This window comes from Alexandromys fortis, unplaced genomic scaffold, assembly GCF_014885135.2.
Source record: "Alexandromys fortis isolate MF-2015 unplaced genomic scaffold, M_Fortis_MF-2015_v1.1 scaffold_14, whole genome shotgun sequence".
Taxonomy (NCBI): domain Eukaryota; kingdom Metazoa; phylum Chordata; class Mammalia; order Rodentia; family Cricetidae; genus Alexandromys; species Alexandromys fortis.
In genome coordinates this window covers 135,128-159,050 of record NW_026067910.1, presented here as the reverse complement: position 1 = coordinate 159,050, position 23,923 = coordinate 135,128, and the positions used below count along the sequence as shown (strand labels likewise).

General features: G+C 46.4%; 1 protein-coding gene and 1 long non-coding RNA gene across 3 annotated transcripts; one reads left to right on the top strand and one right to left on the bottom strand.

Annotated features, from left to right (window-relative positions):
- Positions 1-6: 6 nt before the first annotated feature.
- Positions 7-6,472, bottom strand: LOC126499077 (uncharacterized). Its single transcript, XR_007590968.1, has 3 exons — positions 5,731-6,472; positions 4,983-5,185; positions 7-846 (listed from the first exon to the last, which is right to left on the bottom strand). It is a non-coding gene; the product is annotated as an uncharacterized lncRNA (long non-coding RNA).
- Positions 4,562-22,809, top strand: Ddo (D-aspartate oxidase). 2 transcript variants are annotated; one of them, XM_050138103.1, is made up of 5 exons: positions 4,582-4,782; positions 6,483-6,657; positions 7,867-7,975; positions 11,057-11,233; positions 19,803-22,809. In XM_050138103.1, exons 2-5 carry the CDS (start codon positions 6,486-6,488, stop codon positions 20,368-20,370), a joined length of 1,026 nt encoding a protein of 341 aa, XP_049994060.1. In that variant the 5' UTR covers positions 4,582-4,782; positions 6,483-6,485; the 3' UTR covers positions 20,371-22,809. The 2 variants fall into 2 exon arrangements, with proteins under 2 accessions (XP_049994059.1, XP_049994060.1); XM_050138102.1 differs by lacking the exon at positions 7,867-7,975 and having other exon boundaries at positions 4,562-4,782.
- The last annotated feature ends 1,114 nt before the right edge of the window (positions 22,810-23,923 follow it).

Genomic DNA, 23,923 nt, shown 5'->3' with positions numbered 1-23,923 from the left:
GTAGCTCTCTCTCTCCTCAGGTAGCTCCTTCTCTCTCTTCAGTGTCTCCTTCTCTCTCCCTCTCTCTCCTCAAGTAGCTCCCTCTCTCCTCAGGTATTGACTGAGGTTTCTGTCCTGCCTGGTTCCTGCAGTTGTTAAGTCCCAAAGAAAAACACAGAGGTCTACATTAGTTATAAAGTGTTTGGCCTATTAGCTAATGCTTCTTATTAACTCTTATAACAAATTAGCCCATAATTCTTTTCTGGGTTAGCCACATGGCTTGATACCTTTTTCAGCGAAGCAGTTACATCTTGCTTGCTCTGTGTCTGGCTTCCTCTCTGTCTGAGTGACAACTACAGACCGAAACTTCCCTCTTCCCAGAATTCTCATTGCCCCACCTATACTTCCTGCCTGGCTACTGGCCAATCAGTGTTTATTTAAAATACAAGTGACAGGGTACAGACCGTTGTCCCACAGCTCTTTAAACAAGAAATCTGAATCGAATTTCCTTTGTTTAGTTTTTCTACTGACCATTATCCATAACAACTTGTAACCAACATTCTAAACAAAGGCAAACATCCATAGTACATTTTTTTTGGGGGGGGGGGAATGTGGGCATAGTTTTTCAGGCTACTTCCTGCTGATTGGGGACACTGATAATCTTATGGAGACCTAAAGAAAATTTAGAATTATGATCAAGTCCTGACTGGTGTATCCTGTGAGGCTTGATCATCTCAGTCTTAGAATTGTTCTGGGTGTAAAACTCAGACATCTGGGCCATTCCTCCTATTGGAGATTTCTCAGGTGATCTTCCTTGGTCAAACCTGATTTTTCTTAGCCCAGAATGAATCCACAGTCCCCCATTTCCTGTGGAAACAAAAGTAAAACATCTAAAGTAACATATCTTTTGACTTAAAAAATTTTAAAGTCAAAGCATTCTCAAAATACATATATTAGATTAATCCAGCAGCATTTATAATCAAATATCTTTTAGCAACTGTTCCTCCTTCCTCAGTCATCAAACAATGTAAAGACAACACAATAGCATACAGTATCCAGACTCTCTGGCATTTTTCATTTTTACATGGCTTTATTTTAACCCCTATTTCTTTTATTTTTATTTTTAATTTTTGGCTTTTTGAGATAGGGTTTCTCTGTGTATCTTTGGCTGTCCTGGAACTCACTCTATAGACCAGGCTGTCCTTGAACTCATAGAGATCTGCCTGCCTCTACCTCCCAAGTGCTGGGATTAAAGGTGTGTGCCACCACACCCAACTACTCTTTTTCTTTCTTTTTTATTTTTAAGGTCTTTATCCTTTTTTTCTTTTCTCTCCCAATCCTACATATATTTTTAAACACACTGTAAACCATCTAGAGGTTTTCTTCATCTGAATCTATCTTTACTGTATATCTCTCTTTTTCTGACCATATGAGTCTTTAATTTGCTAAGTGATATGGCTAAGATTAAAGCCGTGGCTTTGGTGGCTATTCCTTAGCTTTCTGAGAGTCTAGCCTCAAGGCAGAGGAACCAACTGGAGCCACATTTATCACCACAACTCTATGGAGTTTCAAGGTCCCTGACACCACCAAAAATCATGTGGTCAGCTTTTCAACAACACCATTTAAGTGTTTTGTGGCAGGACTTCTTAAAAAAGCTGCAAGGTTTTGCAACTAAAGCTGAGTCAGGAAGCCTCTCTTAAATGAGAGCCCTTACCTTTAGTAAGCAGAGCACACTCAAGAAAGTGCTGCTATCAAGAAGCCATGTTTAATTCTATTCTTTTCTATCTAGAATAACTTCCCAAGCTCTCTCAGGCTTTTAAGTGGATTTGGTCAGCCCCACATTGGCATGCCATTCTGTTTTTTTAAAGGGGGGGAAGTGTTCTGTGGGACAATGGTCTGTACCCTGTCATTTGTATTTTAAATAAACACTGATTGGCCAGTAGCCAGGCAGGAAGTATAGGTGGGTGACCAGGCAAGAAGTAGAGGCAATGCAATGAGAATTCTGGGAAGAGGGAAGTTTCAGTCTGCAGTTGTCACTCAGACAGAGAGGAAGCCAGACACAGATCAAGCAAGATGTGACTGCTTCGCTGAAAAAGGTACCAAGCCACGTGGCTAACCCAGACAAGAATTATGGGCTAATATGTTATAAGAGTTAATAAGAAGCCTGAGCTAATGGACCAATCAGTTTATAATTAATGCAGACTTCTGTGTGTTTCTTTGTCACTGAATGACTGCATGGCTGTGTGGGACAGAAACCTCAGCTCCCTTCTTTTCTCAGTAACTCCCTCTCTTTCTTCAGTACTTCTCTCTCTTTCCTCAGTAACTTCCCCTCTTTCCTCAGTGTCTCCCTCTCTTTCCTGAGTAGCTCCCTCTCTTTCCTCAGTGTCTCCCTCTCTTTCCTGAGTAGCTCCCTCTTCTTCCTAAGTACCTCTCTTTCCTGAGTAGCTCCCTCTCTTTCCTCAGTATCTCTCTCTCTCTTTTCTCATAGCTCCCTCTCTTTGGTTGGGCAATACTCTCTCTGTGGTTCACTGTGTAGGTTTCTGGCCTCTGCACCTGGTCACACCATCTACAACCCAATACATATCTTTCCTTTTCTTTGTTCATCTGGTCTTGGTGGTCCTTGGGGTCTTCCTACATTTCTTCCCCTTTCCTGAGCCTGCACAGCATCCATGTTTGTGCTGTTTATTAGAGGTCGGTCTTACTCTACCTGATACTAGAGGGGCAAACAGCATCTCAGTTCTTTAAAACTCTCTCATAAAGTCTTTGCAATGTCCCTCAACTGAGGAATTAAACAGCAAGCATTTCCTGATTCTATCATTGTGGTTGATAAAATATGGCTATTGCATGGGATACCATACAGTCTACATATAGTTTTTGTTCTCAGTTCTTGATAACTCCTAAAACCCCTTAGAACCTGGAGTGATAGGAGCATCTTTTGTGTAGGCATGTACTGACTTGTGAATGAGGGCCTCCTTCATCAAAGAGGCTGGTCATGGAAGAGACCAAGTCATGATCAAAAGGCAGAGGCTCCCAGCATCCTCCATCACTCTCCAGGTAAGGGAGAATTGATCCTCAATGATCAAAGCTGTAGCTGGTCACATGTACGGAAGTAAGTCTACATAAGATCTGAAGGGATAGGGTCAGCAGCTTCCTTCTGGCTCCTCCCCTGCAGCTTCTGTACCAGAGCACTCCTGAGTCCTGTGAGGTGCTACAGCAAATCAGTTAGCCCTGGTGCGGGCACTGCAAGACCCTAGATTTGTGGTGAAGCACAGGGCACCGCCTGAGGTTTGAGATTGGCATCTGAAGTTTGTCAAGGGGCAAGTCTTAAGGACTGAGCCCTCAACCCGTGACATCTGGTAGGTAGACATCTCCAGGTCGAAGGTGCCAGAATGGAACTGAACTAGATGAGAATCCTGATGGAGAATCTGTTGTGTCGGTTGTCAGGTGTGTGTGTGTGTGTGTGTGTGTGTGTGTGTGTGTGTGTAAGAAAAAGTGGAAGTATTCCACAGCGAATGACGGGGACTATGGGTACGAAAAGGGAACACACAGTCTTTTCCTCTCTGACACCTGAACTGCCATATTTAGAGTCTCACCTAGATGAGCCCACCAGAGGCGCATAGCAACTTGCAAGGGAAGCTCCTTTTCCGTCATTTTCTGGTTGGGAAACAGACTCAGAAGTCAGCTGACTGGCTCAAGAGAAGAGAGTGAGGACCCTGCTCTGGTTGAGAGCATGAGCCTGGAGTCTACTACCCAGACTGGCCTTTATCACACAGGAGACCCCGGGCCTTTGCTCACTGCCCTGGATCTATAGAACGAGGAAGGTGCAATAGTGCCTCTCTCCTCTCAGGATAGCAGTGTTACACGGTGGCACACGCACGGGCAGTGCTAAATTTCCTATTAATATACCAATGTTGTTATTCTTATATTAAATACTATTTGGGCTGGAGAGATGGCTCAGTCGTTAAGAACACTGGCTGCTCTTCCCGTGGACAAGAGTTCTGTTGCTAGCACCTACATAGGCTCACAACCAGCCCCAGGGGATCTGATGCCCTCTTCTGGCCTCAGTGCCCTGCACTAGGGTACGTATACCCCACAGACCACAGCAATTTAAATATAAGATTAATCTTTAGAATATATCATCACTACTGTGATACATCAGACTGCCTCAAACGACTTTGACGTGATGATCAGTGCATTGCACCGTTGACACTCAGCAAGTACTGTTTCCCTTCTATAAATACTTGGGTCCCCCTAACTTATTTTCTAAGTATTTCAGCTGCCATCAGGCTGGCATTGCAGCTATCAGCAGCATTTCCCCGCCTCGTGCCCTGATCGTCCCCCATCTGCAGCTGCCCACCAGAGCCAGGTGCCTAACGGCAGATGGCAGACAGCTCTGGACTGCGCATTGGGGAAACAGGGGTTTGGTTCTACCCGGAACTTTTTGGAAGGCAGACAGGCCGCGGTTATTTACCATACAAACAGATCAGCTGGAGAAGCTCCGGCGAGGTGGCAAGCTGAAGTGCCTGGAAGGCAGACAGAGACAGGCCATGGGGGATGAACCTTTCTTAGCATGCTTGGCAGGGATGTGGCGCCACAGAGCTTGCATGCTCCTCTCTCCTGGCCAGAGGCAGTTGCAGCAGAATGGGCCAATGGGGAGCGAGCACAGGGAGAGTTTGCTTAATCATTTCCCCAATGGGAAGGAGTTTTGTTTTCTCTGTCTCTTAGGAAACCAGGCTAACTGGTCACTGGAAAACAAGTGTTGGTGCCAGGGCCTCCGGGAGATACAAGGCAGCCTTCTCAGAGGTATTTGAATCCCCACTTTTGGCTCAGGTGTCGTTTTGTCTGCACTCTGGGAGTTTGGGGGGTATGACTTGGTGGGATTGGAGCCAGAGATTGACAAGTCCTAACATACCAGGATCCTTCCTCTCTTTCTGGCTCTACTTCCCCTACCTGGCAGCTGGTTTATTCTTAGTCACAGATGGCTTTTGCCCTTGTGCCCTTACCAGAGCTGTGGAGAAGGCTGCTGGGCAGGCAAAGGCTCAGTGGAATAGCGGGGCTAGTGAGGACATGGTTGTCTGTCTTCTATTATTCCCCTGGGCTCCAGGACTTCCCTCCTCGGGTCTCCAGCCTTCTCTGCCAGACTCTCCTGTGCCTGTAACCCTTCTCGTTTTCCCCTCAGCTCTGGTGGTCTAGCGTCTCAGTTTGCCTGCCCAGAAACACAAATACAGCGCAGTAGTAGAAACAGCACACTCTAAAGCTCCCTGGAAGGTTTCAGAGGCTCACAGAGTGGGAGTCCCGTAGAGCGAGGGAGGAAGCAGACACCCCCCAGAGCCAGCCCTCACGGCCTCTGCCACGGTTGTTTCCACTGACCTAATGCCCTGGCTGTTGCTCTTTGCAAGAAGGAATTGTACCAAGGGCAGATTTTTATGCTGACAACCCGAACAGCTGGTTGGGTATTAAAACTTTGCTCCCCAAGTGGCAGTGACTAACTGGAATAATTGTTACATTGACCCCCCCCTTTGGATTGAGCCCGACAGAGGGAGCTGGGCAGGGAACAGATATAGCAAGACAAGGAAGTGCAGGCAGGTAGGGGCTGCCAGGTGAGGGTACTGAAGCCTCTGCTGCCCTCTTCACCTCCCACACAGATGTCAGCCTTTGGGTCCCCACCACAGGCACCTGGAACCTACGTTTTCCCCATGCCCTCCCACAAGAGGCCTATTTGGGAGAGAGCCTCCATGGCCTCTCATTTACCGCTTCTGGAGCTAATAAGAATGCATTTGGTATCGTCTTCATGAGGGCATGGAAGCTGGAAGACCATGGGCCATTCCTTCTTGGTATAGAACCATCCAGGGCACAGTCCAGCCAGGATCCCAGCTTTCCTTATTTTGAAAATGTGCTGTCCAGGTCCCAGGTCAGGCACTTCAGGCCCAGAGTTCTGAGAGCAGGAAGAGACAGTGATGGGGTCAGGAGGCAGGGAAGAGGGAGCTGGTTTCCAGTGCTGTGAAGAAGGGAAGACGGTGATGGTATCGGTCAATCGAGCTCTCTGTGATGCTGTCCTTACAAACAGATGTGCACAAATGCTACCCCTGGTGCCTCTGTGTCTGCTCTCCAGCGGGTTCTAGGAGCAGAGGTCACAGCTCGGCACCTTCCCAGGCCTTGATTACCTCACCAGCACTCCCTAGGACGTGCCCGTGGCGGAAAAGTTCACGCAAGTGCACAGTGACTAGAAGGCAGCGTCCAAATGCCCTGTGGTGGTGAGCGTGGCGGCAGAGCTAGGCTGGTTTTGTGTTGGTCACTAATGCCTGTAGAGACCTCGTGGCTCACACTGTTATTTCATGGAGTGAGAGCTTAAATATTTGCTGGGCTTCACCCATGGGAGCACCAGAAGGAAGTCTTACTCCGAGAGGGCTGCCTGATGTAAGGAAAGAACTGTCGCCTCGGGCTTCATCTGGGCAGAGGGATTCCCTAAACAAGGTGGACAGTTTGCATTTCGCTCCTCTCAGGACATGGAGACCGTGCGCATCGCAGTCTTCGGCGCTGGTGTGATAGGACTGTCAACTGCCGTGTGCATATCCCAGATGGTCCCCGGATGTTCCATTACCGTCATCTCAGACAAGTTCTCTCCCTATACCACCAGCAATGTAGCAGCTGGAATACTTATTCCTCACACGTATCCAGGTGAGAGAGGGATTTATTTGCAAGATGCTAATTTTGCCCTAGGTGCTTTTCTTGTGATCCTCGTTCAGATTCCGCTTGCATATACCAGGTCCGAGTGATTGAGCCTGAAGGCTGCCTGGTGTACCCCGGGCATCTTTAAAGGAGGGAGGGGCTTTGTCACCCAAATCACATGGTCATCTGCTCTCTCTGAGGCTGTGTGCCTTGGTGTCCTGGACCAGCTCCTTCATCTTTCTGCTGTTGCTTGTGGAAGGCTTTGCTCTGTTCCCCAGATTTCTGCCTGAGACATGAATCGCAGCAGCACTAGTAATAAATACTGCTCCGTGCCAATCCGGTAGGCCCTTGTGAGGATCAGATGAACTAATATTCACAGAGTTCCAAGTGGTGCCCTGCACAGAGCCATCACCCACCTGCATTTGCAATTATTCCTGCCTCTCCGGCTGCTATAGTTTTGTTTGACTGGCACTTGAATATGCATTAGGTCACCATGCTTGCTCAATCCACAGTTGAACTGGAATTGTCTGTTATTTGGGGGATGATTTCTATAGCATATGGTTCTTAGCCACTATTCTGTTTTTAGGGTGCAGGGGCAGGAACATGGGAATGCATATTAAATCAGCTCTTCCCACTGACATAGGTCATTGTAGGGCATTCCACTGAGGTCTAACAGAATTCTGTAATTCAATTATTACTTCTTCTTTATCTCTAAACAAGCAGCCTGTCTGCAGTTTTGGAAGAGAGTGTTATACAGGCACACTTCTCAATGATGACAATGAAATATTTATTTATTCAATATTAAAGGGTTATTTATTGGTTTTATAACCAGTGATTTATTTAAAAGTCTTGCTACTAATATGTCTGTATTGACTTGGGGCCCTGCCGGTCACCCTTATGTTTCCAGCCCACTTGTAAGGAGTCTCTCAGTTCTTCCTATTGTCCCAACAATGTCCTTGGTGGGATTTCCTAGTCATACACTCATTCCTGCTCTGACTGGCATCTTGGGAATATTCCCTGTATGCTTCTGGCTCCTGTGTCAGGCTGCCCTGCCTAGTCTATCTCCCTCCACCAATAAATCATTACAAGAGTGGGTCAGATAGATAGACATCAGCGTCGGAAACTCCGCGTATCCTGTCTGAACGCTCCTCCCTGAGTGCGTTAGTATCACGATCATGTCCTCTCAGCTGCCCATTGCTTTTCTCCGTGACTCCGCAGACACGCCTGTGCCCACGCAGAAGCAGTGGTTTACAGAGACCTTTCATCACCTGTCCACAATTGCCAAGTCTGCAGAAGCCGCGGATGCGGGCGTTTACCTGGTGTCTGGGTAAGAAAAGGAATCTGGAGTCGTAGAATTTAGAACAACACAGGCAGATACCAGAGATCAGCAGGACATATTTGTAAGAGGGAGGACTTAGAAATGGCTTCAGAAAACTTAGGAAACATTATTTAACAGAATTAGTTGGCTTTTATAAACAACAAATAACAAACTGCAATTTCTTATCACAAATATTTTCTTGAGTTTCTTCAAGGAATGTGAAATGGCTTGAATATGCAAATAAGCAAAGATCTCGAATAGTGAATAAACCTGAGTTTGGGTGCGTGGAGGACGGAGCAGCTGACGGAAAGCAAAGCCGTGTGACACGGAAGGGGCCCGGAGACCTAGGCAGAGGGCTGTCTGATTTATTTGAGAATCATTAGAAAATGAGATGGCCCCAAAAGTAAGTTTTGTAGGTGGAGGGCTAGTGTTGAAAATTGAACCCAGGGCCTTGTGCATGCCAGGCAAGTGCTTTGCAACTGAACCATTTCCAGTCCTGAAGTCATCTCTCGAAGTGCCGTTTGGAAAATAGAGCTCCTGCAACGTTTAACACCTTTCTGTTTGATTGTTAATATCTGATTGAGAGGAAATGCATTCTTACGAGAGGTTTGAGGACACAAATAGCACTTCAAACAAGATAATTTCACTCTGCATCCTCTAAAGGAGAGATGACTAAATATTTTAGCATCTTTAATGTAGGTCTATGTCATCAAGTGAGAGAGTTTGTCACCTGCGCTATCCCATGTGTTAACACGGCCTTCTGGAGAGTAGGTGTATGATCACCTTTGACGATGTTTCCAGGTGTTATTCTGCTTTCTGCCATCAAGACTATTTTAAAGGTACCTGTCTTGGAGCTGAAGAGATGGCTCAGTGGTTAGCACACTTTCTGTTCTTTTTTTTTTAAATATTTATTTATTAAGTATGCAACATTCTGTCTGCATATATGCCTGCAGGCTCGAAGAGGGCATCAGATCTCATTACAGATGGTTGTGAGCCACCATGTGGTTGCTGGGAATTGAACTCAGGACCTTTGGTAGAGCAGGCAATACTCTTAACCACTGAGCCTTCTCGCCAGCCCACACTTTCTGTTCTTACAGAGGACCTGGGTTCAGCTCCCAGAACCCACTTGCTTGAACTATAGTTCCAGGAGATCTGGTGCCCCTCTGGCCTCTGTGGACTCTTGCCTGCGTGTAGTATACATAAAGGCATGCAGGCACACATGTGTATACATATGATAAATAAGAACATTTTCCAAAAGACGGGAGCGAAAAGTTCTAGGCTCCATGGACACCTTTTCTAAGTGCATACTTCTATCAGAAGGATTCTTGCCCTTTTTCTTTTCGCCTTCTCTGTTGGTTTGAATAAAAATGGCCCCCAGAGGCCCAGAGGGAGTGGCACTATTAGGAGGTGTGGCCTTGTTGGAGTAGGTGTGGCCTTGTGGGAGGAAACGTGTCACTGTGGGTGGGTTTTGAGGTCTCAGAAGTTCAAGCCAGGCCTAGTGTGATCTGCTGCCTGAGGATCTGAATATAGACCTCTCAGCTCCTTCTCCAGTACCATGCCGGTCTGCATGCTACCATGACGGTCTGCATGCTACCATGACAACAATGGACTAAGCCTCTGAACTGTAATGCCCAAGCGGCACTTCTACCTTCTCAGGGTCTGCTTTGGCTGAACTGTTCTGCTTAGAGACACAGACTCTGGTATGTTCGCAACCACATGTTTAACTTTCAGATTTGTGTCTGGATGTTTTAGAGTAAAGGTGATTGCCAACCGCTGATGGAAACAGCCCAGTATTTAAAAAGTCTAAATGTGTAGCTGCTATTGACAGTCTGTTACCGACCTCTTCTCCTTTTAATATCTAAGTTTTAAATTATTTTATTAATTCTTTGAAAATGTCATGCAGTTTACTTTGATCAAATTCATTCAGTGTTACAGGCTTCCTGTTTGACCAGCAATACCGCTGTAAACTGATCCACCCCCACCGTGCTGTGGTCTCCCCACCCCAATAGGTTCTTCTGATGACTACTGACTTCATAGAAGTCACACACCTGCTTCCTTCCTATTATCAAGTGTGGTGATGCACACCTTTAATCCCAGCACTCAGGAGGCTGAGGCAGAAGGATCTCTATGAGTTGAAGGCCAGCTTGGATTATATAGTGAATTCCAGGACAGCCAAGGTTACATAGTGAGACACTGTCTCAAAATCAATCAATCAATCAAACAAACAAAATCCAACCAATGTCATGTTCAAAAACAAGGCTATCTGTAGGTGGAGGCTGCTTGTTCGTTTCTTGGCTGCCCAGACCTGAAATAATCACACAGAGACTGTATTAATTACAACACTGCTTGGCCTATTAGGTTATGTATATTTCTAGCTAGCTCTTATATCTTAAATTAACCCATCTCTATTAATCTGTGACAGACTCCGCCGGTGTCTTTCTCCTTCGGCAGTTACATGGCTTCTCTGACTCTACCTACTCTCCCTCTACTTCTCTTCTCAGATTTCCCACCTGGCTTTACTCTTTTAAGCCACTTGCTAAAAGCAGCTTCTTTATTAACCAATGGCAATAAAACATATTCACAGCATACAGAGGGGAATCCCACATCAGCTAACCTTTGAGTTTCTTACATTTTCCCTTTCTTCTATACATGAAGTACTGTGCAAAAAAAAAAAAACCCTTTCCTCTAAAATACACAGTCACAGTCAACATGTAAAAAAGGAAATCATGGCAAAAACATTTCAGAGAAAAATAAATTAACTTGAAGATTTAAAAAGACATGCTATTTGTTTTTTTGCCATGCTGGGGATTGGAAATCTGGCCTGGTGTGTGCCTGCTGGGAGCTCCACCACCACCCAGTAAAGCCCCAGCCTGATAGCGCTTTACAAATGCCTGCCTGCCTCTGTCAGCCGAGAGGATCTGAACTCCGCCGTGCAGGTGCCTGAACCCAAGGGGATGGAAGAACTGATCTTTTCCTTTGGGTTTACAGGAAGTGAAGTTTTAAAGTGCATGAGGGAACTTTATAGGCACTTTCCGAATAATACAAGGTTTCACAAACTTTAAGGAGCACCTCTTCCTTCCTGTGCCTCAGGTGGCAGGTATTTCGGAGTGTCCCCACTGAAGAGGTGCCTTTCTGGGCTGATGTCGTTCTGGGATTTCGAAAGATGACCGAGGCGGAGCTGAAGCGATTCTCTCAGTATGAATTCGGTCAGGCTTTTACAACCCTGAAGTGTGAGACCGCTGCCTACCTCCCATGGCTGGAGAAAAGGTTGGTGGAAATGTCCCTGTTTTCCTGTTTGACATGGTTATAAATTATTGCACAGATGTTAATAAAACACACAGCAGGCTCTCTGGGGCTCCTAAGGGCTCTCTTGGACTGTCTTGCAGCTCACAAATGGCCGGGGCTCTGTGAAAGCCTCTGGAGAGTGTCCATGTGGCAAGGACTCACGGTAACTTCGTGCCTCATTTGTCCCCACTGCCCCGGAGAAAAGCCAGTTACTGAGAAATCTTAGTTTCTTTGTTCAGAAAACTGAGGCTTTGAGACAATGCATTTACAACTTTACTTCTTTGGAAGAGAAAATCTTATGTTTATCATAAATTGTTTATTTTTTTAGTTTTTTTCTCTTTTTTAGAAAAATAGCTTCATCATTATTATTATTTTGTTATCATTATTACTATGGTTATTATTAATTTGGTTATGAATAAGAATATTGAAATTGAAGGCTTATCTAAAGTATGTAATTGTTTCCTTAAAATTCAGTTCTTAAATCTTTCATTTTGGTTTGGTTTTTTAGCACTTCCTCTTCCTAGCTTTTTAGGAAGAGAAACAGCGAGAGTGTTTTGACTTGAGAGGTATCAATACATCTCTTGCTGGTTTGCTCAACCACTGCATGAGGTTGGGGGCTTGGGAAAGATAAGATCCATCAATACCCAAATCTGGGAACTTGGTCAATAACCCTTATTTGAAATGTTTGTGCACCAGAGTCATTTTGAAATTTAGTTTTTTTTTTTAATCTACTTAATGAGCCTGGTGTCTGGGTAGATGGTCAATATGGTGGATGACGAAGGCTACCTAACCCCTTTTCTTCCATGAAAGACTTTGTGGAACAGGGGCAGGGCCTTGTTGCACCCCAAGAGGAGCCCTTTAGGTTGGTGCAAAATGGGGCAATGTCACTGTGAGGGAATGGGACATTTGGGGCTCACTCTGTGGGCTGGGCAGACCCAGATGGGTAGCCACACAGTCCCTGCTGTTCCTTACACGTGGGCCTGTTCCGTTGCCTCCTACGCCTCTTCCCCACTGTGTGAGTGCTCAGCCTTCTGTGTCCTCATTCCGAAGGGAACATTCCTCCCAGCATGCCATGTGGCAATGACTTCAGCCTCAGCACCTGCTAGGATGGTGCATCAACCCAGAAAAAAAGAGATATTATTTTATTACAACTTAGACTGTTAATGTTTTCCAAGAACAGAAAAGCTCATCTCCTTTTCAAACATTGCCCATGGTGTCCAGAACAACCTGGCACACAAGGAGCCCTCAGAGGTTTAATCACCCATGCAGGGAATATTTTAAATCTCGGTACAGTAAAGTCACCTGCTTGGCTGCTTTTTTTTGGCTTGGTGTCCCAGGAAATAAATCACAGAGGCAATACATCTCCTGCCAGACAGCCTACCTAAATAAATTACCCTGAAGAGGCCAGAGCCACCCTGCATTTGATGACATCTAGGAAGCCTGCTGGTCCCTTTCAGTGCCGGAGGCCTAGAATTTAGCTGGTTTCTTCCCAGGACACCAGGTCTTATCCCATGGCCCCGAGGTGGCCCACACGGAACACAGTGCTGACCTCCCTGCCCATACTGATCAGCACCTCTCTCGTTTTTTTCTGGGCAGGCCTTGCATCCCCCAGTTTTGTGTGTATTTTTTGTGTTTTCCCACCTGCCTGACTCTTGTGATTTCCTAGAAAGTTATATAAAAGTACACACCGGCATTGCACACCACCTAGGGGACAGGCTCTCCCAGTTTTAAGTCTGTCCAGCTTGCAAGGGCTTTAGATTCTTGCTCCTCCTGTCAGTGGGTCTACTGGAACATAGCCTCCCTCTGAAGTAGCCCTTAGGTTAGTGGTTCTTAACCTGTGGGTCACAACCCCCTTGGGGGGATCACATATCAGATCTCCTGCATATCAGATATTTATATTATATTTCATAACAGTAGCAAAATTACAGTTCTGAAGTAGGAATGAAATAATTCTATGGTTGGGGGGTGACCACAACATGAGGAACTGTATTAAAGGATTACAGCATTAGGAAGGTTGAGAAGCACCATCATAGGGGTTGCCTCCCTGTCCCACATCTGTTCCCCAGTGCCTGGTCAGGAGAGTGAAACTATTGGCTCCAGCACAGGGCTGAATGTGTTCTCTGCTGGTTTTTCATGGGTGGGTAAGGACAGAGTGTCAAAGGTGGCAAGAGGATGCTGCCTGTGTTTCCTGATGGTGGTGGTAAGGCTTGTAGGGGGCAGATGAAGGGTGTGTCGGATGTAATGGCCTTGGTGGCTTTTTATTAAGATTGCTCTAAGGCATCTTCCTGGCCGGACTTTCTTCCTCAACACAACACCTCCTCTATGGACTAAGGGAGAATGGCTACTCCCCTTCAGGACCAATGCCTATAGAAGCCCTGGACCATATCCATATACGCTCCTCCAAGGGACCAGAGGCTGCTTTACACCTTGAGCCTGGTGTGGCCTGGAGATTCGTACGTATTCATGGAGTAGTGATGGAGTCGTGCCAGGCTGGGGTGGGCACTCAGAGAGCTGTGCCACAGCCGGCAGTTCGTTGTGAGGGAGTTAGCGAGGGCCACAGTCAGCAGACAAGAAACGCTGTGAAGGCAGAGTTAGACTGTATGCATTTGGCTGCTTTATAAACTTAAGATCCATTTTAAAGCTCTAACTAGGGGGAGTTAAGTGGGGCATAGCGACAGGAAGCGTTGCTATGAAGAAACTGGGTTTCCCCTGTAAATCTGTATGCATAGGACTTGCCAACTGAAATTTAAACTAGGCTTCTTTTTTCTTCTTGTTTTTGAACAAAATGACTGAACATGGTTGATTTTTTAAAAACTCTGGTAATAAGGTGTCATTCTTTGGTTTGAGAGCAGGGATTCAGGCTTGAAGGCTGGTTAGCAATGCACATATAATAATCCCAATATAACTCTCTAATGAAGTTCCTGTCCTTGATCCCAGTCCTGACTGTTTCTTCCTCTCTTTATGTCAGATCTTCATCTTCCATGTTCCTTCCAAGCCCCTCGCTGTGTCTCCCCTCTCCACTCCAACCTGTTTTCCCATGGGGACTAAGAACTCATTCTGGTTGACTTTGGAGACCCCCCCCCGCCAGAATCACCCCCTATTCATTCTAGGATGAGAGGAGAGCTGACGACATACAGAGAGAGATGTCCTCCATCAATGCTGGGGTTGTTAGGATCAGAGCTACTGGTGGCCCTACTAAACCAGGATTGGCCCCATCCTCGATAAACCGATTAAACATGCTGGTGACAGTGAAAAGCAGAAAAAGAAGCATTGTTCAGTCTAGCCACATTGTGAAGAAGATCAAAGAGGCCTAGTCCACCCTCCAGAACCAGATCGACCTTCAGGGTGCTAAAATTAGGCTTGGGTTTAAATAGAAGGCCAGAGGTACATATAGCGGAATAGCTCGGTCAGGGTGTGGTCGGCTTTTCTCCGTTGTGTCCAGCTCTAGTCTTTCCTGTAAGGTGGACTAACCAGTCAGGGCTGTGTAAAACATCTTTCCAGGAGACACCCCCTCCACCATCTGACACAAGGGTCTCAGCCTTCTTCTCTCAGCATGAGATTCCTGGGGAAATCTCAATTTCTTGGCGTCCATTTTTCATTAGTTTCATAGCTAAAATGAGAGGCGCAAATGTCTCTAGATTATCTTCACTCCTGCCAGGACTGAAGCCTGAACCCCAACTCCAGGCAGCCCTACCCTGTCCCCAGTCTCCTCCATGCTTTGGGAATTGGTGCCCGCGCCCTCTGAAGGATGATGCTCAGCTGCCTAAGATGCCAGCTGGGCATGGGCACAGTGCCAGCCCTCCTCTACCAAGACATAGAGTCTTCCAGGGGATATTGTCTGCAGTGGTATAGCACCAAGTCTTTCTACCTTCTCTTCAGAGTAGACGTACATCTACAATGCGACCTTTCACCTTACAGCACGGCAATGCCGAGAGTTATGTAGATAATATTCACAAAATGAGGTATAGCCTATCTCAAAGGCATGATTGGCAGCTTGGAGCCCACCTGGATTGTAAGTGATTTAAAATGTCTATCATTCCTCATTTTCTATTCATTAAGTGTTTCAGGGAGTTGATCCCAGGTGATTGGGTCCCAGGGCATGGTCTGTGCCTTTAGCTTTCCTCCTCATGGGGCTGTGCCCTCCCTCCTGTCCTGTTCCCCCACCAAAGGGGCCCTGCTCCCTCCTGCCAGTCCTCACTATAGTATCTCCCACAAAGCCCCTCCTTCCCGCCAAGTACTCTTAGTTAATAGAGCCCCCTTTCCTCGTGGATTATGGGGCCATGCTGTGTTCTTTGTGCAAATTGGGGTCTTGCTCCATTGCCAGCCTCTCCAGAGGAAAATGATCGAGCCTTTTCTGTCCCTAGTTGGTCTCCACAACTGCTGTAATAGCAGCTTCATATGGTGGTAAAAGCAACTTCTAGGCACCTGGTCATTTAAGGTGATATCTGTCTCTAGATACAGTTTCCTCCTCTACACTGGTGCCAGGCTCTTTCTGTATTTGCCGGGGATATGTAATAGGTGAGCAACACCACCCACTCACCCTGAAACAGGACTGGCTGACCTGTCTGGATATGTGCAGCAGGTTTCTTCCTGGGAAAGAGGATCAAGAGGGACCCAGTACATCATGTCTGGCCGAGCCTTCCAAAAGCCCAGCTATACATCCATCATCTACCCCATCTCCAGTGACATGTTGGGCTTTCATCCCAGCTCCCAGCAAGGGCTGTTGAAATAGAAAAGAAGAATATTTGCGTTTATTGCATTCTCACACAGTTAAGGAAACAAATTCAGTGAATTGAAGAATTCTCAGGAATCCTGAGACTGGTAGGGCCACTTGTTTCCCTGAATTAGAAAAAAAAAATAACTCTGAGTTCTGGTTAGAATGGCCGAGGACAGGACATCATGTTCAAAGACTAGCACATAGAAGAAAAACAAACCCAGTGTTCAGAAGAAAGACTAGTTAAAACCTTTAAGAAGTCACCGTGGTCATAGTTAAATATAACTGACACGCAGATGTGCACAGGCCTACCCCCAGGTTACATGGCCGGGCTCGTGGTCTATAGGAGCGTGGCAAACCCTTCATCCTTCTTATTTTTCTGGGAAAGCTCTGACCGAGCAGCTGTAGCTGTGGTATGTCACAGATTTGTCAGCCCTGGTCCAGACCTTGTCCCCTCTCATTTGCACAGTGAGCTGCTGAGGGCAGTCTCACAGCAACATGGAGGAAGGGAAGGCTGGAAGCTTAGAGAAGCTGGCCAGCTTACCAAGGTTATAGGAAAAGTGTGTGTGGCGGGGTGGATGCCCTACTTCCCAAAAATCTTTCCTTGGTGCCTACTTTCTTTTCTTTGACAATTTCATGTACCTACGTAGTGTATTTTAATTGTTTTCAGCACCGTTACCTCTGCTGAAACCCCTTGTCCTGTTTGCTTCCTAGTGCTGAGATAAAACAACATGCCCACAGCAGCTCGGGCAGGAAGGCTTACGTGTTCCAACCACAGTCAACCGTGAAGGAAAGTCAGAACAGGAACTCAAGCAGGGCAGGGACCTGGAGGCAGGACCCTGGAGGCCGGAGCTGATGCCGATTCCATGGGGGGTGCTGCCTACTGGTTTGCTCCCCATGACTTGCTCAGCTTGCTTTCTTATACAACCCAGGACCACCTGCTCAGGGATGGCCCCACCCACAGTGGACTGGGCCTGCCCATGTCAATTGTCACTCAAGAAAATGCCCCAGGGTTGCCTCCTGCACACTCTGATGAGGGTGTTTTCTCAGCTGAGCTGAGCTCTTTGCAGATAACTCTAGCTTGTGCCAAGCTGACAGAAACAAAAACAATCAAACCCCAAACAACACATCCTTCTTCCAGACAGCTCCTGTTCTGCTTTTGTGTGTTTTCCCTTTTTCTTTCTTCTGACCCCTTGAGTTTAGCAGTTACTTGCAGAACCTGGGTAGGGGGTTGTCTACTTACTAGAAAACGGGAGAGGCGGTTCCTCCTCCTCCAGCAGCTACCAAGGGCAGGCTGGGGTCTCCAGGGCCCTCCCCATCTGTGATGAAATATTAATGGGTCCAGGCTCGTGCAGCTCCTAACAGCTGCTGGGAGTTCATGATTGCAACAGCTGTAGAATGTCCAGCAGACGTTTTTTCCCCCAGCACTTTCCCCCTCCTTCTGGCTTATATTTTTTTCACCCTGTCTTTCAGTGGCGCTAGTGTTTATTTCTTAAACCTCACAAAGGAAGTACAGAGTGCTGGTTAGTGCCCCCACAAAACACCAATTTTTCTCTTTCTCATTCTTTTTTTTTTTTTTTTTTTTTTTTTCTTTTTTTCTTTTTTCCTTTCCTTTTTGTGCAGCATTCAGCCCGAGAGAACTACTTCACCTTTGAAAACACATATCCAACGCACATAATCTCCGTTTCCAAATTGTTCCTTGGAGAGAGTGGAAACTCCTGTCCTCCCTCGTTTTCGTCACTCTGTCACACTAGAGGTTTTCATTGGTTATCTGTGACCTTATGGAAATGTTTCCAGAGTCCTTGGTTTTCTTGCTGCAGGTAAATGCCATAGCCTTCGCCTTGGTTTTCTGAATAACAAGCTAGGATACTTAGGGTGAAAATTAGTGCTTGAAACGACCTCTTGGACTGAATGGAAAGTACACTCCAGGCTCAAATTATTGAGGGCTTAGCACAACTGGTCCTTCTGTAAATATTTAATATATAATACATGAATCCAATCCAGAGGTTTCCAGCTGTCCTTCAGATCGCTCAGTGATGACATGGGAATGGTCCCTCTTTTGGGAGAGGCTGTGGTGAGTAAGGGGCTGAGCTCTGACCAGCAGCCACCTTCTGCTGAGCTGTGGAGAAGACGCAACTCCGCTACCCAAAGCTGACTGAGCTGCTGTTGGGGCCTGTGATGCCGGGTGCGGAGATGCTGTTTACTCTTCTCTACTTGTGAATTTTTCTAGAACTGGGGACCAGTGCCCAAAGCTGTCTCCTTCCAATTCACAGTGCAAGTTTCAGTGGAACTTTCCAGCTAGAGAGTAGATTGTCAGTCTTTTCTTGTTGTGTGAAGTCAGTGGTTATTCTTGCTGTGTCAAAATGCCACCTTCTAGGCTCCTCTTTATGCTATCTCCAGAAGTTTCTGGCTTTTATTTGGGTTTTCCTTCGCATAAACCTTTGTTCATCTGGCACAGAAGGGGGGCGTGCTGAGAACCAGTGTGTGCACCTCTGCTCTCTCAGAGGTAGGGAGGGCACAGGCACCCACACCCGTTTCTGTTGTCAGTCTTGACTTCCCCATTTTCTCTCTGGGATGTGCTTAAGGGACAGCAGACAGGGAGATGGACATCTCTGGGCAACCACTCTGTCAGAGTTCTCCTGAGATGGAGCCAATGTGTGTTCGTGTGTGTGTGTGTGTGTGTGAGTGTGTGTTTGTGCGTGTGTACATGTGTGTTCGTGCGTGTGTATATGTGTGTTCGTGTGTGTACATGTGTGTGAGTGTGCACATATCTGTATCTGTTTATTAAACTTTACCCTGTCAACCATCTACACTGCCTTCCAGTTCTCTTTCTGGCCCTTGAGGAAGGGCATCGTGCCTTCCAATATTTTTGTTTCCCTTAGCAATGTTTTGCTTCTAGATCACCAACCTGCATCTGTTGTACAGAACTGCCAAGAGTCTCTTATATTAAATCCCCTGTAACCTATAAGGAACCTAGAAATAAGATTATAGGATTACAAGGGATTAAGATGATGAGATTACCGGGGTTATTATTTTTTTAATGGCTACAGAATTTCCACATTGGAGATGAAGGTAGTTGCTGGGATGGGGGGTGGCGGTGGTTGTGCAACAATGCGAACTTACCTATTGCCACTTACAATATGCCTCTGAGCTGTACACGTAAAAATGGCTCAAGTAGTGAGGTTTTGTGCTGTGTATATCACCCTACAATTCAGTGGTGATTATAAGGCTTACTGAGCCATTCCTTCTCATTAGTGAAATATTTGGTCAAAAAAAAAAAGCTGTTGTTTATTCCATCAGTTGTATGTTTTGTTCCTTTTGTGAAAACATGCTGTGTGTGTGTATGTGTGTGTGTGTGTGTGTGTGTGTGTGTGTGTGTGGTGTGTGAGAGTGTGTATGAGACTGTGTGTGAGACAGAGAGACAGAGAGAGAGGCAGAGACAGAGAGCGCAGCCATCTACCAGAGCGAGCTGACTAACACAGAGCCGCATGCAAGGACGAACAATGCGTGACGGAATGCGGAGGCAGCAGAGTCGGAACAAGACGTGCTTGACAGTTTAAAGCACACTGAGTCAATTTGGCATTTATTTCGCATTTAGACATAGGAACTCTGTGAAATGTTTTAAGGGCAAGACATATGATTTCTTTGTTTTAGATTCCCATAACAGGTTTTTCTTTAGGACCAACCATAAGAGTCTTCCTTGGCCCAGGATGGAGCTAGGCTGTGCTGCCGGGAGCTCTGGAAGCTCCCAAGATTTTGTTGTTCCCGTGGGCCTGTCCTTCATTTCTGGGAAGTGGTGAGAGGTGGTTAAGGCTCACCCCGGTCTCTCTTTCCCAGGTTAAAGGAAAGTGGAGGTCTGCTACTCACCAGGAGAATAAAAGACTTGTGGGAGCTGCAACCATCCTTTGACATCGTGGTCAACTGCTCAGGCCTGGGAAGCCGACAGCTTGTGGGAGACTCCATGATTTCCCCTGTAAGGGGCCAAGTGCTCCAGGCACAGGCCCCCTGGGTGAAGAATTTCATCCGAGACGGGAGTGGCCTGACGTACATCTACCCTGGTACATCCTTCGTAACCCTGGGAGGAACCAGACAGAAAGGAGACTGGAATCTATCCCCAGATGCGGAACTTAGCAGAGAGATTTTTTCTCGATGCTGTGCTCTTGAGCCCTCCCTCCACAGAGCCCACATCCTAAGAGAGAAAGTGGGCCTGAGGCCCAGCCGGCCTGGTGTGCGTCTGCAGAAGGAGATCCTAGTTCGAGGGGGACAGAGGCTCCTTGTGGTCCACAACTATGGCCACGGGAGTGGGGGCATCTCAGTGCACTGGGGCTCGGCTCTGGAAGCCACCAGGCTGGTGATGGATTGGATCCGGACCCTCCGGACCCCAGCTCCTGTTTCAAAGCTGTAACTGACACCAGGCTTCAGCGAATGACCCCAGGTGATGGTGGTTCAGGGTTCATGATGGGGCCTCATAATGTCTCCCCGGCTGAAAAGTTGACTCTGATCTTTGTTTTCACAATCAGAAATTATACAACACAGTAAACTCAGAAAGCTTGCCACAAACGACATACGGCACAAAACTCCATTTTGCTCAAATATATGTTATTAAAAAAATGTTTAGCCAGGTGGCATATGCCTTTGATTCCAGTGCTCGGGATGCAGAGGCAGGCCAATCTTTGTGAGTTCGAGGCCAACCTGGTTTCCAGAGCGAATTCAGGACAAGCAAGACTACACAGAGACACCCTGTCTTGAAAAACTAAAGCAAACTAAAACAAAACAACAAAACAAAAACTTGTTATCTAGAGTAACATTTGGCGAGGATCTAATGCTAATTTATATGAATGATATAAGTGATACGGATTTTTGTATCTTTAATCCATAAACCCATACTAGGAGACAACATGTGGGAAACACTTGGATCCCTGTCAGTTGTAGGGTTGTGTGAGATCCTCTTAGGTCATAGAGCCAACCAAACAAGCCTTGCGATCCCTTTAGATAAGGCTGCACAGTGCGGACCGCCTGTCTTTAACTGGAGACAAAGCATGGTCCCTTGCGCTGGCAATGATGGTAGAAGACGGAGGTGGAGTTGCCTATGAAAACATCGCCAGTTTGGGAGCAGCTAGGTGTCTGTCACTGTGTATGTTCTGTTGTTTCTGGGACCAAACACCCAACAGAAACAACCTAAAGAGTTCGTTTGCTCGCTGTTTTGGTCCACCATGCCAAGGGAGGGCCCTTTAGAACAGAGCTGTTCGGCTCAGGCCTGTAAGAAAGCAGAGTAGAGGGGCAACAGGAAGTATCAGGGCCAGGTACAGCCTGTACACGCCCACCCCAGTTTATGCCTCTTCCAATCAGCCCCCACTTCCTATCCATCTCCCTTCTCCCAATAGTTCATTCAGTTCTTGAATTCCTCCATGGATCAAGTCATTGATTAGGTCGTTTGTATCTACCCTCAGCCCCACCCAAAGGGGTGTTTCAGTAATCATCTAAGTAATCCCCCATCTTGTAAAGCTGACAATGGGGATCTACCATGGCAGTCACCTGGGCTGCGTATTCCATTACCACAAATGACGGAGAGACGGCTGGCTGCACGGTGAATGAGCATGGCCGAAGACTGAGTAGTCTGTGCAACCAGAAAGCTAATTGGCTAATGGAGATGGAACAGTCATTTTAAATGACATAAAATACAAAGTGTTCTTCATGTTAAGTTAAAGAGTACTGGGGAAGAAAGAACTGTGTCTTGCAGTGAAATAAGTTTGAGAATTGCTGAGCTGAATAATTTAGTGTGATTCCCTGACTTAAGTCTGTTCGGAGCCTTTAGCCTGTGCCTGGGCAATGTGGACCCTCAGGAGTGCTCTTGGCTTAGGAGAAGATGTACCCATTCACTGAGATAAGCAATCCTGGGGCGTGGATATCATTTAAATCTGGAGGAAGGTGCCTTTTGTTTCTGAATAATCAAGTCTATCTTGAAGGTATTTGAGGGAGGTGTGAGATTAGTCATACATACAGGGACAGGGCCGGAGAGATGGCTCAGCAGTTAAGATTGCTCACAGCCTCCTAGAACTACAGCTTCAGGGAGTCCAACGCCCTCTTCTGGCCTTCGTAGGTATGTGCACGCGCGCGCGCACACACACACACACACACACACACACACACACACGCGCGCGCCCGCACACACCTTAGTCAGTGTTCTGTTAGTGTGAAGAGACACCATGACAACAGCAACTGGAGCTGGCTTATGGTTTCAGAGATTTAGTCCATTATCATCATGGTGGGATATGGTGACATGCAGGCAGATATGGTGCTGGAGAAGGAGCTGAGAGTTCTACATCTGGACCCATAGATAGCAGGAAGAGTGAGAGCCACTGGGCCTGACTTGGACCCTTGAAACCTCAAAGCCCACCTCACACTTCCTCCAACAAAGCCACACCTCCCAGCCCCTCCCAGCCCCTCCCAGATAGTGCCACTCCCTGATGAACAAGCATTCAAATATATGAGTCTATGGGGCCATTCCTCTCCTTTCACACACACACATACATATAGATGCACATACATGTACATTAAATAAATCTTTAAAGATTATTTTAAAATGCAGAGATGAGAAGATTCCCAGCATAGCTTATTTTCATTTTCCTGTTGAGATTTTGCATGTGATTTTGCATGTGTTTGAAGGAGCGCTATGCCAAGCCTTCAGAGACTGCAGTATTTTGATGAGCTAGGAGCCTTGTTAAACCAAGCAGGGTTATTTCTATTAATTTCCACCAGGGGGTGATATTGTATCAAACTCAAATGAACTAGACTGGAAATTTAGAAATGACAAGAAATAAAAAGTAGGTAACTCTGTGTGACATGTGTGAGGATTGTGTGTGTGTGTGTGTGTGTGTGTGCATCTCTGTGTGTGTAGACATTAGCATTTTTATTGCCCAAATCCAATGATTCTGAATTTTATTTAAAGTAGGTAAAAAATGCATGTGCTTACGTCACAAAACACATGCATCACATGGGAAATATATCCCGATAGATGGGCATTTTAACATGAAAAGATAACATTTTTAATGATTAAAAAATAAAAGCAAAAGCTGCAGCAAGCACAGGTCGTGTCTTGCCCTTCATAGGGCCATTACATTATTTTTCATGCAATAGATTTGGTTACGTTTTTCACCTCCCCCAACTGCCCCAAGGTCACCCTCATTTCCCTACCCACACAACTTTTTATTCTCTTTCTTTCAAAAAATTAAAAAAAAAACTCATGGAAATAAAAAAATGAAAAACAAAACAAACAAAGAATCCCCCCAAACCCAACAAGACAAAAAAAAATACTCAAATAAAACATCAAAACAAAAAACTCCAACAAAACCTCAAGAGCTTATTCTGTGTTGGCCAACTACTCCTGGGTACAAGGCCTGACTTGGAGTGTGGCCAGTGAGCCCAGTGACAATCCACTGGAAAAAAACGGATTTTTGCTTTGCCAGCAGGTGTCAGCTGTAAACAGCTTTCTTGGGTGGGTGGGACCCTCAGAGTGCCTCCCCCTCGGTGCTGGGGCCCATCTGGCTTGGGTCTTAAGCGCACTCGTTGTTTCTTGCACTTGCATCAAAGCTGCTGCCTTCTCCCTTCGCCTCTAGAGTCTCTCACACACCTTTACCTAGTTGCTATTCTAGTATAGCTTCACTTCACTTTCTATGTCTCAAGCTCAACATTGTAGGCCCGAAAGATGAGAGCCTTCCTGGCCACCTGCCCTGATTTCATTGTCACTAATTGCTCAGTGCTTCCGTGGTGTCTCTCAAAGGTTATTATTCGTGTTGGTCATGAGCTTCCAATCTGGGCTGCATCTTGAAATCACATGGGAAGCTGGGGGGGGGGGGCACCCGCACCCTGATACTCAGCCTTGCTTTGTTACAGCAGAATCTTGAAGACTGGGGTGGGTGGGGATGGGGAGGTGGTGCAGCAGCCGTGTGTGTTTAGAG